General features: G+C 39.8%; 1 protein-coding gene across 1 annotated transcript; it reads right to left on the bottom strand.

Annotated features, from left to right (window-relative positions):
* Nucleotides 1-543: 543 nt before the first annotated feature.
* Nucleotides 544-11,884, bottom strand: LOC127486826 (vomeronasal type-2 receptor 116-like). The gene is made up of 5 exons (XM_070067609.1): nucleotides 11,844-11,884; nucleotides 11,328-11,619; nucleotides 9,305-10,111; nucleotides 4,073-4,196; nucleotides 544-1,457 (listed from the first exon to the last, which is right to left on the bottom strand). The coding sequence occupies exons 1-5, from the start codon at nucleotides 11,882-11,884 to the stop codon at nucleotides 544-546; spliced, it is 2,178 nt and encodes a 725-aa protein (XP_069923710.1).
* Between the last annotated feature and the right edge of the window lie 3,386 nt (nucleotides 11,885-15,270).

Genomic DNA, 15,270 nt, shown 5'->3' on the forward strand with positions numbered 1-15,270 from the left:
ACATATATAGCATCTAAATTGATAAACAAAAAGGAAGTTAGTTAGTGTGCACATTTTTAGGGATAGCCCTATCATATAAAATGAGATTGCTCTTTATAAGTTGATGGCCAGTTCTGTTTCAGTACTAAAACAGTGATTCCTTTTATGTTATATGAAAATATTTCTATCCTGAATTGTGTTTTTTTGAGTGGCAGAAAGAGAAACAGAGAGAAGGAGAGAGATTGTTGAGAGAACAACCTTTCACTGCTTCACCTCTCAATGCCCACAGTGGCTGAGCCTGGATTGAGGCCAGAGCCAGAAGCCAAGAAAAAAATTGACTGACAGGAACTGAATAAATCTGAGTTGTCACCACTCACTCAAAAGGTTTATTTTCCTGGGAATCTCAGCTACTGTCATGTGAGACAAAGCCATCTTAATTGCTAGGACAAATGTCTAACCAATGATGGTTTTTAGTTTTGCTTATTTTCCAGTGTTGGAATGCCACTATCCTTTGGTTTCTGTTTACAAAATTTGAAAATGTGAAGAAACTCAAGAAAAAATGCTTTAGGATCCTGCATAACTGTGTTGGTTCTTTAAAGCTTTCAAAGAATTTTTATCAGATTTTATGAGTATAATGTAGCACTTGGGGGCAAAGATGCAGCCCAGGAGCCCTGCACTGAAGGCCAAGATGGAGAAGACCTCCACAGCCACCATGACCTTCCCCTTGGTGCTGTGGTAGACAGGCAGGAAGGTCACCCAGACACTGCAGAACACCAGCATGCTGAAGGTCAGGAACTTGGCTTCATTGAACGTGTCAGGCAGATTCCTGGCTAGAAAAGCCACAGTGAAGCTCACCAGGGCCAAGGAGCCCAGGTAGCCCAGGACACAGTAGAAGGCAGTGACTGAGCCCTTGTTGCAAACCAGGATGATGTGGCCATGCTCAGAGTGTGCATCTAACTCAATAAAGGGAGGATAGGTTCCCAACCAGATGCCACAGAGAGCCAGTTGGATCAGGAAGCAGATGGGAATGAGGGAGTTAGAAGCTCCTGATACCAGCAGTCGCCTCATTGTTCTTCCAGGTTTCAGTGCTTTGAAGGCCAAAATCACAGTGATGGTCTTGGCCAGCACAGTAGAAACAGCCACTGTGAACAAAAGACCAAATGCTATTTGCTGGAGGAGGCAGGTGGCTGTGTTTGGACGGCCAATGAAGAGTAAGGAGCAGAGGAAGCACAGGAGGAGGGTGATGAGCAGGATGTAGCTGAGGGTCCTATTATTGGCCTTGACGATGGGAGTGTCTCGGTGCTTCACAAAGACCCAGAGGACTGCAGCTGTGAGGACAGAGAAGCACAGAGCCACACAGGCCAGAGCCATCCCCAGGGATTCCTCAAAGGCTAAGAATGTCACCAGCTTGGGGAGGCAGTGGTTTCTTTCCATGTTTGGGTACTCATCATCTGCACACGGGATACACTGCTCTGCATCTGTGGGAAAAAGGAAGACTCTGTTTCCATTTCATAATTTTCTCCTCTATCCCTGTTAAGAAATATGGTCACCTTTGCAATGTCACATTGAGTCCAGCCTGTAGTGATGGATACCAAGAAACACTAGAGAAAATTCCTGCATTCCTAATCCAGTGAGAATGCCCATTTCCATTTGGCAGAAATTCATTCAAACAAGCACCTAGGCACATGGGGCTCTGTGAACTCATCTTATCGCTCAGAGATTTTATTTTAGTGTTTTAATTTCTATAAAATGATGAATTTCCTGTATTTCATATGGGCATGGATTCTTCCAAGCCCTCTTCACTACAGCCCCCAGTTACTTTCTCAGGAGAATCCTTTTATTCACATGGATTATAGTATTTATCTGGGGTCATCAGTGTTAAGGTTTTTCTCACTTATTCTCAAATGGAGATGACTTATATAAATCATGTGTCATTCCTGAGACCTCCGTACATTTTTCTCTACTCTAATTCCTACATGGACTCATCTTGTCAGTATTTCCATATATCTGTTGTGATACTGTGCTTGAATAAAAGAGAACTGTAGCTGTTTATCTTTCTGAGGTTATAAGAAAGTAAGTAGTATTTTCATCATGTTACCGAAACACAACTAGGTACTCTTGTTAAGCTGAAAGCATGACTTTCACCATTTTATCTCACGTGAACACCAAATTGTACACCACATTGTCTCACTTGAAATAATGCACTTCTGCTGCTATAGCATGAGAAAAGTCATTAAGAATAGGCCAGTTGGTGAATATGTCTCTCTTTCAAATGTCAAACAAACAAAAATAGGGTCATTGTTGTGGCATAGTAGGTAAAGCCACCACCTACAATGCCAGCATCCCATATGGATATTGTTTGTGTCCCAGTTGATCAGTTTCCAATCCAGGTCCCTGCTAATTGCCTAGGAAGAATAGCAGAAGATGGCCCAAGTACTTGGGACCCCCACACCCATGTGGGAGACCCAAAGGAAGCTCTTGGCTCCTGGCTTCTGCCTGGCCCAGCCTGAGCCAATGTTTCCATCTGGGGCCTGACAATTAGATTGAAATTTTCTCTCTCTCTCTCTCTCTCTCTCTCTCTCTCTCTCTCTCTTTCTCATTCTCTGAATCTCTGATTTTCAAATAAAATAGATAAATCTTTTTTTAAAAAATAAAAAAAATGTTATTAGTAGGGCTACACTTGCAGTAAGAGTCCTACTTTGCTTTTATCCTTGGTGCTCATGCAAAAATACAAGCTTCTGGGACAAGACTTGTGATGTAGTGGTTAAAGTCACTGTTTGCGATGATGGCATCTCATACAGGCACCTGTTCATGTCCTGGCTGCTTCACTTCCAAACCATCTCCATGCCAATGTGCCTAGGAAACCAGCAGAGGAAGGCTCAAATGTTTGGGCCTCTGCAAGACCTGGAAGAAGCTCCTGGTTTCTTTCTTTGGCCTGGCCCATAACCAGCTATTGCAGCTATCTGGAAAGTGAATCTACCTGATGGAAGATTTTCTCTGTATCTTCTCTCCCTCTCTATTACACTCTCCCTCTATCTGTAACTCTAATATTGAAACAAATAAATAAATATATTTCGTAAAAAGAGGGAATATGAACATTTGCAAAAATTTAGAGGAATTCTCTCTTTCAATTCTTTTCAATGTATACTGTTTACTTTTAATAGAATGTAGGTGCTTCTGGCACCTGTCTCAGAGATACCCCAGGAATACATAGGCAAGGGTATATTGTACAATGGGTTAATGCATGATACTTTAGTTTTCTTTCTTTCACTAACTTTCTGCATGTTGAGTGTTTTCACAGAAACTTGAAGTAATTTTTCTGTTATCTTCTTTATACTTGAAACTATATATAGCTTGTTTGAAGATACTGAAATCAAAATATTTCTTGAGCAAAGATTATGTGAATTAAAACATCCTTTGGAAGAATTCAAATTATTAATACCATATTTATTCTACATTGAACAGTGGAACTATTTACCAATGAGACTTTTACATTTCTCAAAACATTTGGCTTTGATATTTTATTTGATGTTTAACATTCCTTAAATGTTTTTTGAGTTAGCAAGTTGCATCATTTTTAGGATGCTGTGTCTCTATATTGAATCTTGTTTTTCCTCTTCTACTGGTTTGTACATAAAGGAAAAGTGGTTGCATTCATTATGTGTACTGCACACCATGCACTATGTCAAAGAGGCAGCACAGAAAGTAATACAGTATTCCCATCACAATTCATGTGAAGTAGCTACCTGCTTATCAGTTGTTTATTAAAAAGTTTTGATTTCAAGCCTTCTAGATATCCTTAAAAACACAAATATTGTATTTCTTGTTTAGACCTTAGATCTCAATTTGAGAGTCTTGTCCATCATTGGATGGGAAAGAAGGATGACAGATAGAATTATTGTCAGCATTGAGCTTGAGGGGATAAGCACCACTAGACAACAGCTTACACTTAATGAGATGGCAATAGTGAGCATACAAGGGAATGGAAAAAATGAGTGAAGACTATTATCTCATCGCAAATATTCTTGGTTTACTTTTTATAAGAAGCAGTTCAGAACCTGGGGTTCTCACAGGTAAGTTATATGTTTTCTACCTGTATGATTGGAAATGTCTCTTTCTGGACAAACAACGCAAGTATAGCAGCAGACATGTTTTCCTTCCTGTGGTATTTTCCTGAATCCTGGACCACACCTCTGGCTACACAAAGACTGAGGAGTCTGATGGGGAAAGAGAAGTGATGGTTATTGCTTTGCATGACATTAAGCACTGTGATAGGATGTCTCTAACTGCCTTTTCATCCCAAGGTCATCATTATGTCCTCCCCAGTCTGTATTTGTTGATTTTATTCATACATCCCATTGGAGTTTCTAAGATGCTCATTCCAGGTTTGTCAATTGACTGCCAAATATTATGAGGGCACCTGATGGGTTTAATTTTGCTCATCACTGGATCTATGCTTCTGGGCATTTGTCTCTTTATTGAATTGCTTCCTCTGAAATCTTTTCAGTTCAGTTTTTATGTGGTAATCATTCTCAGAATGTGTATGTCTGAGACTATTTTACATGTCTCTTTCCTTTATTGAGTAGATTTTACATGCAAGAAAAAATATCCAAAAAATATGATGACTAAGTACACTTCTATTTGTAGCTACTCAGAAAAAAGACAAGCCTACAAGTAAAAGATGAGCAAATGTTACAAACCATGGATTGCGCATTGATCTACTTCTAAATGTCTAGACCCAGGGAGAGCATCAATTCCTGATTCTACCAATGCATTTGTGGTATAACATACAATAGTCATACAAATCAGCCACAAAATTGCCTGGGGTGTATCAACAGCACAATGATGATAAATTTTTTATCACAGCTGTGTGGTGATATTCAGAAGAAAAACTGAACTGATTCACAAGCACAATGACAAAGGAAAATGGGAATAGTTTCTACAAATAGTCAACTCATAATTTACTTGTGTTCATACTGCATCAAAACATAATAATGACTCTCACCAAGTGATTAAAATATCACTATGCTTATAAATATATATATATAATACATGAAATTTTTTCAAGTTATATAAATAAAAAAAGTTGAAATAAAATTTTAGAATCTGTGTATACATGCATTTAGTAATTTATTTCTGTATATTGATCTCTGTCTCCATTCCTTAACCTTGCTCATTCTAGTCACTCAACCTCGGGATGCATAAATATGCCAAAAGTAAAAAACAACAATATCTAATACACATGTGCACTTCTAATACACACTGGTTCTTAAATGTGTAAGGAACACCATAACTTTGGAAGCCAAGATGTGAAATGAGAGTTGAATGCTTATTTAAATTCTCACACATAATCTCCTCTCAGATTCTATTCAGAACCTCCATATGTATCCAATATTCCCATGGATCCACACCTCCTTAAATGCAACAGGCCATTCTATCATGTCTTCATTGAGGACCAACTCTTGGCCGTGTGCACTCTCAGAGGAAAACCCCAATTTTAATCAGCAAACGAAATCCAGCGGGAAAATTCACAATGTTGTGGATATCATAGTGTGCCGTACGGTGTCTCATTTCATGGAAGGAAGCATCCTCCCCAGCACTGTTGGTAAATTGGATTTTCCTCAGAAGTGGATGAAGCTGGAGGGGAGGCACAATTGGAAAGAGGGAGAACATTCAGATGAGAGGTGGGAGGTGCACATGAGAAATCCTGCTTTTCCCTCCTCTCTATCCTCAGAGAGTCTATTTGGTAAAGGCTGAGTTTTGTCTGAATGGTCACCATATTGTGGGTTCAAGTGTGGGGAATTCTGCCTCTCCCCAATTAAAATGATGGGGAGCATTTGAATCCAAACAGAGAAATCACAGAATGTGTCCCACAAGGTGGCTGACCATGAAGGATTAGTCAGAGATTTAGGAAAGCTCATCTTAGTTCTTCCACATGAGAACAACACGGCTTTGTATGTGAGATATCTTGATCATTGTGATGGTTCCACAGGGGAGTGCAACTGTGTGCACTTTTAAAAGTTTAATCCTACCCCCCAAAATTATGAAATTCTCTCTTTTAAAAAAAATAGATTCAGCTGGATACCATTATGCATAACGAAATATAGCCATTCCATAAAGAAAATATCAAATAATTTTTTTGGTGACAGGTACTATTTATAGAATGGAAGAAAAACCCACAATATATAAAAATGAAACTGTCTTCTCTGGATTTGGTTTGTGTTTATCACCCTTGTGTAAATTCCTGTGGAGTAGTAGTCTTTCTACTTTTCACTTGTGGAACTTATGATTAGTAGTGTATTAACCCTGCAACTTAAAGTAAATGGAAATGATGTTATTGCAAAAATTAAAAGGAAAATAGGAAAGGAAGTAGTGGGGATTGAGAAAGAAAAAAAAAGGATGGTTATCTTCTTAGAATTGTATCAATGAAATACATAAAATCTGTTCTTTTATATCAGAAAAAAATTTCTTCATTTAAGAAATTTGTGCTGTCTTGTGGTGCAGCAGGTGAAGCCACTTTCCACTGTGCCCAGAACCCCTGTGAGTGCCAGTTTAAATCCCAGCTTTTCTACTACTGATTCAGCTTCCTGCTAATGTGCAGTTGAATTTAATTAAATGAATTAAAAATTGAAGCATAATTTTTCTTAATAAACATTTTCCCAAATCAGCTTGTACATCCCTGGCTGCCCTTGGTAATTCTAAACTTATAAAATTATGTATGATGTATATGTGTAATTTATTGTAAAATATTTTCACCTTAGTAAAGTTTAATAATAATGTGCCATGACTTTTTTTTGACAGGCAGAGTTAGACAGTGAGAGAGAGAGACAGAGAAAGGTCTACCTTTTATATTGGTTCACCCCCCAAATGGCTGCTATGGCTGGTGTGCTGCGCTGATCTGAAGCCAGGAGCCAGGTGCTTCCTCCTGGTCTCCCATGTGGATGCTGGGCCAAAGCAATTGGGCCATCCTCCATTGCCATCCCAGGCCACAGCAGAGAGCTGGACTGGAAGATAAGCAACTGGGACAGAACTGGTGCCCCAACCGGGACTAGAACCTGGAGTACCAGTGCCGCAGGCAGAGGATTAGCCTAGTGAGCCATGGTGTCATGACTTTTATTTCTCTCTCTGCACTTTGACTCATTTTTATTGCATATAATGCTACCTTTTGAGATGATAGGGGATATTTTAAAATCAGAAAGATTTTTAGCTGCTGTGGGATACAACATAGTCCATATTTCCTAGCTTTGCAATCATTCCAAAGAAAAGAGTAGTTTTTGATCATTATCTTCTTTCCAGTCTTTGTAATGAGCTGTATTAAGATACTTTATAGGCCAGCGCCGCGGCTCACTAGGCTAATCCTCCACCTTGCGGCGCCGACACACCGGGTTCTAGTCCTGGTCGGGGCGCCAGATTCTGTCCCGGTTGCCCTTCTTCCAGGCCAGCTCTCTGCTGTGGCCAGGGAGTGCAGTGGAGGATGGCCCGAGTACTTGGGCCCTGCACCCCATGGGAGACCAGGATAAGTACCTGGCTCCTGCCATCGGATCAGCACGGTGCCGCAGCCTGCTGGCCGTGGCGCGCCGGCCGCGGCGGCCATTGGAGGGTGAACTAATGGCAAAGGAAGACCTTTCTCTCTGTCTCTCTCTCTCACTGTCCACTCTGCCTGTCAAAAAAAAAGATACTTTATAGCATTTCATCCTACAGTGAGAAACATTGTTCTTCTATGATCTGTCATTATAGAGTCTGAGTTGAAAATGTTGCATGGAACTAAACTCACTCCCTAGAAAAAGACAGTCTCTTCAACAAGTAGTGTTGGGAAATTTGGATTTCTATTTGCAGAGATTTGAATTCAGACTGTTACCTTACACCCTATAAAAATATCAACTCATATTTTATCAAGGATCTAAGCCTAAATCCAAAACCATCAAATTATAAGAGGCAAATACTGGGGAAACACTGCAGGACATTTACCTAGGAAACAATTTCTTGGATAAGATACAAGAAATAAAGGCAATAAAGGCAACAAAATACATTAAGCTAAGTAACTCAGCAAAAGATACACTCATCCAAGTGAAGACACTACTTACAGAATGGGGGAAAATATTTGCAAAACATGGATCCAATAAAGTATTAATCTCCAGATTGTATAAGGAGTTCAAGAAACTTAACAACAACATAACCAAAAATCCAGTTAAGAAATGACCTAAGGATAATAACAGGCATTTTTCAAAGGATGAAATACAAATGGCCAAGAGAAATATGAAAAGATGATCAGGACTGCTAACCATTAGGGAAGTGCCAATAACAACTACAGTGAGATTTCACTCCACTCCGCCAAGAATGAGTATTATACAAAATTTGAAAAATAACAAATTCTGATGAGGATCTGGAAAAAAATACGCCAATACATTTGATGGGAATGATTGTAAGCTGGCACAACCATAATGGAAGATAGTAGAGAAATTCCTCAAAAAACCAATACTAGTTCTACCACATGGCCCAGTTCTCTCACTCTAGTGAATGCATCCAAAGGAAACAAAATAAGCACATGAAAGAGTCACTTGCACTCCCAATTCTATAGCAGCTCAATGCACAATACCTAAGATGTGGAATCATCTAAATGTTCATCAGCTGATGACTGGGTGATGGAATTCTGATATCTATATATATATATTTGTGATATATATATATATATATATTTGAATATTACTTATCCATGAGAAAAATGAAATCTTGACATTTAAAACTGGAGGACATTACAGTAAATTACATAAGCCAGGCCTACAAAAACATCTTGTTTTCTCTTATTTGTGCTAGTTAATATATAGAGTATAAAATGGTGTGGTTGTCTGATCACTGTCTATGTAATCTTAATATTGTTTCCCTGCAGCATACCATGTTATTGACAATATGCTTCTCTATCACATGTAAAAAAAGAAATTGAGTAGGGGATATAGAGCTCTATTTAGGTATTAGTAATGCTATGTTCTATTTTTCGGCATTGGTTATCAGTGTGATCAGATGTCCAAAACTATTTATCTGTAGACTTATGTGCATTTCATAGTATTTATACTGTTTTTAAATATTTTCAACATGTTCCATAGCAGAAATTGTTTTTTAAAATGTTCAATAGCAGATAACAAATCCTCCAAACACAGATAACTATTACAGATGTATCTAAACACAGTGAGGTATGAAAGAGCCCACTTTCCATCATACCTGATCATGCCATTCTCAACATGAAAACACGGTCATATGGTAATGCAATAAAAATACCTGAGAATGCCATCAGGTGTTCAGTGCATGTCCTGTTCTGGGAGATGTTTACCTGCCATGGAAGAATCCTAGGTTGAGCTGCATCTCCTGGAGATCCCTTTTCTATTTGCTCTGAAAGCATCTTATGGAGGGCATGGGCCACTGCATACACAGCATTGTAGATGAAATAGCTGGAGTCAGATATGGTCAGCATGTCAATGTGTCCTGGGAAAAACTCAAAGGAAGCATTTGGTGGGCAGACTCCAATTGTTCCACAAAGTGACCCAGGAGGTAAGCAGTGAAAAGCATGAAGCCATAGTTGACTGAGGAAGAAATCTTCTGGGTAGTGGGAAGGGTCCACTGTCTTGACAAAGTGGTTGAGGCCAGGGATTTCCCCCTTGTGGTGTGAAAATGAGAAGCCTCCATGAAAAGAGTGCAGCATGTGGTCTGTCTCCTTCACAACAATCTCCCACTTTGCAGCCATGATCCACACCTTCCCCAGGGTTAAATAGTATTTGCTTAGAAATTCCATGGTATAGAGGCTCCTCACATCACCATATAGAATATGCACATTTGCTGATGCAATTCGGATCCCCTCTAGGAAAGAGATTTCAGTTTCTTCATACCTTGACTTAGCGTCAGGGAGCTTTACTGAATAGGCCAAGCAGACACCTTTCTTTACCATCTCAGCTTCAATATCCTGTAGGAACTGCTCTCCTTTCATGTCATTAGATACAAAGATCGCCACCCAAATCCAGCCAAAATGTAGTAGCAAGGAGAGCATTCCACAGGCCAGAGAGCTGTCACTAGTGGCCATCTGATAGAGCGATGGAAACTTGTCTCTCTCACTTAGCATGGGATCAAAAGGACCGTATGTGATCTGAATGGAAAGAAAACCATGATGATCTGAGGTTTGTGGGTAGAGAAGACCACGTTCTATCATCTGGGTTCAGAGAAATCCATGCTTCAATGCTTATTGCTTTCAGGATTAGAATGGATATCCTCATTCACAGCATGCAAAAATGTGTAAGATACCTGTAAATCTTCATATTCATTTGAGGGAAGAAGAGTGCATGGATTTTGGACCAGGACATTGGTTTTTCCCACTTTTCACCCCATGTTACATCTGGGATAGCCCCCATTGAAACTGGTGTTAATGTTTCCTCTGAGCCAAACAACCTTTTACTGTGTTGATTTCTTGATAGCTTGAATTTCATTAATTTTTCTGTCATAACCTAAATTGCCTTGAAGAAAACACTCACCTACCATCTCTGAGTTTTCTTAAACTTGCTTTTCAGACCAGAATCCTCCTATGCTACTCTACTGTGAGTTTGCTGGTAATGTGTGTAGATTGCCACCTGTTTGAAGTGGGTTTCCTTTAAGAATCCTAAGAATGTGAATGCAGACCCTTGGAGGTCGCTTGAATGGATTATGTAATTGGGTTCCTGACACCTAATTGGGAGATTTGAATTGAGTTCCAGGCCCCTCAGTTTTTCAAGGACAGTCAGCAGCAGAACCATAGTGGGTATTTGTTGACTAAACTAGTGAATGGGTGTATACTGTGTGTGTCTCATTGTTTCTCAGTTCATGAAACACACAGTAAGATTTAAATCTCTTTGTTGCACATGGAAAGTGAACTGGGAATGCTGTGAAGGAATCTGCTGAATGTGCAGAAGTCAGGATTGGAAGGGTGTGAAATCTCATGCAACTGTAACTCAGCCCCAAACACTCTTTAATGATCATTGGGGCTGTTATGTTCCGTGGAATCCAAAGGAAAGTACTGTCCCAGGTCTTCATATATCCATGTATAACATGGAGTCATCCTAGGACATCTCTGTGCTGTGGGTATTTCCTGTGAACAGTCAACAATCTATATTCCCAAGAGGTGGGGATGGATACATTGGCCCCAGAAGAGTATCTTGGTGGAGGCTCTCAGCTTCCACGGTTCCTTCCCTTTCTCAGTCTAAGGAATTCCCCAAAATCTTTTTCAACTAATAGTGGAATATGTCACTTGGCTTCCACAGGACCTTGCCCCAGATGTAACAGATCTGGTGGGAGATGGAAGTATTTCTCACCAGATTTCACAACCCATTTACCTGTGGGGTTTTGTAGATCTCCAGCATGGTTCCAATTTCAGCCAAAAATGCTGATGTGGTTCCAGCAATGATGGCAACTGTCTTGCCTTGTGTCTGGCAGGTGTAGTTAGGGATGAGATGATGCTTTCCAGTCAGCCAGTGCAGAGTGCTCCTCAGGGTGAAGTGACCACTGGTTACAGAATTGTAGAGTTGGAAACCCAGGGTCAGGTTGGGGAGGAGCTGGGGGTCCTTATTGATCTCCTGGATGGCAAAGAAGAAGGCCAGCACATATTGGTAGTTCTTCCACAGCCACCTAAAGAGAGGGGCAGCATCAAAAAGAAGGGAGAGAGTATGGAATTAAGAGGAACACCACAGCCATGCCCTGAAGCAGCAATGGTCAGACTCAGGCTTCCATTCAGTGATGAGCTGAGGCTCTGGCACATGGAGGAGGTGTGAGTGAGGTTCCAAGGGCTCTAGAAGATCATGGAATGGCCATTGGACTCCTCTGAAGCAAACTGTGCCCATGATCACACTCACCTTCCCAAGCCCTTCAGGAAAGCCTTGATGTGTCCCAACATGGGATTTCACTTCTACTTAAGGATGGAACCCAAGAGGCAAGCATCACTGTTTTCAGTACCTTTTGAAATAATTGAACACCATCTGACTTGTCAGTCATTTTAGCATTTGGAAGCATCTCTAATTTATTCACCAAAGCCATTTTTATGAGCCCTTTCTGTAATTTTCCACTTAATATACCAACATTCACAGAAGCAATTTTGTTCAAACATAGTTGCTTTAAAAAAGAGCATTTCATTCAGAACATCAAATTGTCAGAATATTTACAATGTTCACTTTATTTTATTCACTGTTTTCCTCAAGCTCTGAATTCCATTTCACCATTTCACTCTCTATTCTTTAATATTTTCTGCATGTTTCTATAAAGCTTAACCAAAATTATGAGTTCTTGGGATTTAGTAATGGCTCTCAAATTTTACCTGTCCAAGAGTGTGAATGTTTTGTTTTCACACAATGGATACCTTTGCACCTCTTCTTTCAAAATTTTTTCTTATTTCTATATTTTATCCATAATTTGAATGTCAAGCAAATACATACTTGTCAATAGATTACGTGGGATTAAATCAATTTATGGAGTCATCTGTTGTTTGGGTGCATTGATCCCTTTTTAAATGTTGAGGTTAATAGATTGTTATTTCAATATGTGTTAAATTTATGAAATATGCCTATACATTTTCTAAAATTCAGTGTTTGATTTTAGGATAAGTGCATTTTTCTCAATTTTTCTCAAGTTTCACACAATTCTGTATTATTCTAACAAAGAGAATTTGAATTTTTTTACCTAAAATAGTCAAATTTTGTTACTTTTTATAAACAGGTGATTCAAAAGTTTTTTTTTTTATTTCAGAAACAGGGTTTATTTGTTATACACTATGTAGACCAATCAAAAAATATGCTACTGATGGGGCTGGCACTGTGTCGTAGTAGGTTAATCCTCTGCCTGTGGTGCCGCATCCCATATGGGCACCAGTTTTAGTCCAAGCTGCTCCTATTCCCATCCAGCTGTCTGCTATTGCCAGGGAAAGCAGTAGAAGAGGGCCCAAGTCCTTGGTCCCTTGCACCCGTGTGGGAGACCCAGAAGAATCTCCTGGCTCCTGGCTTTGGATTGACAAAGCTCTGGCCATTGCGGCTATTTGGAGAGTGAACCAGCAGACAGAAGACTTTTCTCTCTGTCTCTCCCTCTCACTGTCTGTAACTCTACCTATCAAGTAAATAATTTTAAAAATATGCTACCGAAGACTGTTCCATACGTAGTTTTACTTATTTGAATGAAACTTAAGAGCATTGAACTGAAATGTTTCTTGCTTTTAATCATTTTTGCTTAATTGCAATTAATTCCCTGGTACAGGGATTTTTATTCACTGCTGGGTTACTTACAGCACTTGTTGTCAGCTGCAAGCTGACAGGTTTACTTCTTTTTTCCATTACACAAGGCTGCCAGGTCTTAAGTTCAGACCTTGCATATTCATTTCAAGATTCTTGGAGGCTGATCAGGAGGTGAGATCAATAGAGTGGGTGAAAATGTCCATCTCTCACTCTCTGCAGGAGTGGAGAGCAAACAGAAAATGTAAAGGGACGGTTGTGAAAGGCAAAAGAAGGGAAGCAAGTGCAGCCTTCATTGACATGCATTCCTTCAACTTCTCTATATGTTCTTTTTTAAGAATTCCCAAGTGCAATTAACCACACACAGGTACAAGCACACACTCTCTCACAGTCTGAACCACAGTTGACACATAACTCAGTGTTGGACTTACCGGTCTCTCTCCATTTTATCCATTGGCCTGGATAAAAAAGATAACCGGATCATGTCTGATTCTGGTTCCAGGAAGTAAAGGGGGAAAAACCCACCCAGTACCAAGTCTCCATCTCTATAGACACTTGGCATCATGGAATTATAACAGTTCCTGGGAGATATGTCCTGTGAACTGTATGAAAAATTCAGGAGTGGGTTGAGAAAAATCACAGAAAACAACATGTCAAGTGAACCAAACATAAAGTTAAAGGCTGAAGTCTCTGCTGATATTGGGAGAGAATGGTCTGTATTATCTCTGATGTCTCAGCCCCCTGCAGTGAGACTAGATATCTGTGTAGTACATAACTGGTCCCAGGATTCCTGTATGCCCTCAAGCTGTAGATAGTGTGTGCTAAATACTGGTTCACACAGGGACACAGCTAGAACCACAAGGAAGACATTTCAAATGGAGTCACAGTGTTTAACCTTGCCTTAATGTCCCTGAGATCAGAAGAGCTCTGGCTTTTATATATTTTATTGCTTCATTTCTGTCCCATCCAGGAATTCATGGCATCACCCTGCCCTGAGGCTATGCACCTGCCACTCTCCATTATGGGGAAAAACAGCTTTGGAAAACATGCTTTGAACTCTCATTCCTCCCTGGGGTGCTGCTGGGACAGAGCTCTGTAAACCTGCGTGCACAGGGGCCAAGAGTTGTTAGGTCTTTCTATTGTTTTGATGGATTTGTCAATTGTAGAAAGAATTACTGTTGGAATTAAAAAAAGACACACTCAGTTTTACCTGTTCACACGATCCTTCATCAAGAAGGTGAAAGGTCACATTCACCACTGATGACCCAATATGTACCCAGAAAGTCTCTTCATGGCTGTGCCTAATATCTCTCCCAGGCCTGTAGTAGTCTAATGGAGAAACTGGCTTCATGAATTTTAAATAACTAAGTATATCCAGAGAAGGGCAGTAGTGAATCCCTGCACTTACCCTTAAACATCTTTTTGTGTAATCTAATTGTGTTCAGAGTGCATCAAAATACAGTAAATTTTCTCACCATATGTAATTATGCCTTTCAGAATGTATTCAGGAATATATGTAGCATCCGAGCATGTGTGTGTTCTTCTTTCTTTTTAATTTGCTTCTTTCCCTATTTATTAGCTTTGTTACTACAATTCTCTCAGCTGATGATACAAACTTGCACATTCGATAGACACTGGCTGAGGACATGTGTGAGGAACATCATAGTTTGTGCATATAAGTGAAATGAGAATTGAATGCATATTTTAAAATTTCACACCTCATATCCTCTCACCTCCATCTGTTTCTAATTCTCATGGAATGACACCTCCTTGAATACAGTAGGCCATTCTATCATCTCTGCATTGATGACCAAGTCTTGGTCATGTGCACTCTTGCATGGAAACTCCCCAATTTTAGCCAGCAACCCAAGACCCAAAGAAAAATCCACATACTCTGTTTATCATAGTGTGCCATACTGTGCCTTGATCATGGAAGGATACATTATCCCGAGCCCTGTTTGCAAATTGGATTTTCCTTGGAAGTTGCTGAAACTGTACAATAGGCATAATTGGAAAGAGAGAGAACACTCAAATGAGAGGTGGGAGGTGCATGTTTTCTTAGCAG

Source organism: Oryctolagus cuniculus, assembly GCF_964237555.1.
Source record: "Oryctolagus cuniculus chromosome 16 unlocalized genomic scaffold, mOryCun1.1 SUPER_16_unloc_1, whole genome shotgun sequence".
Classification (NCBI taxonomy): domain Eukaryota; kingdom Metazoa; phylum Chordata; class Mammalia; order Lagomorpha; family Leporidae; genus Oryctolagus; species Oryctolagus cuniculus.

Excerpts from the sequence above, each read along its gene's own strand:
- LOC127486826 (XM_070067609.1), bottom strand. The coding sequence starts at position 11,884 with ATGTTGGGACACATCAAGGCTTTCCTGAAGGGCTTGGGAAG. Across the intron at positions 11,620-11,843 it reads TTCCTGAAGGGCTTGGGAAG|GTGGCTGTGGAAGAACTACC; the intron begins GTGAGTGTGATC and ends CCCTCTCTTTAG. Across the intron at positions 4,197-9,304 it reads CTAGGATTCTTCCATGGCAG|ACTCCTCAGTCTTTGTGTAG; the intron begins GTAAACATCTCC and ends TTTCCCCATCAG.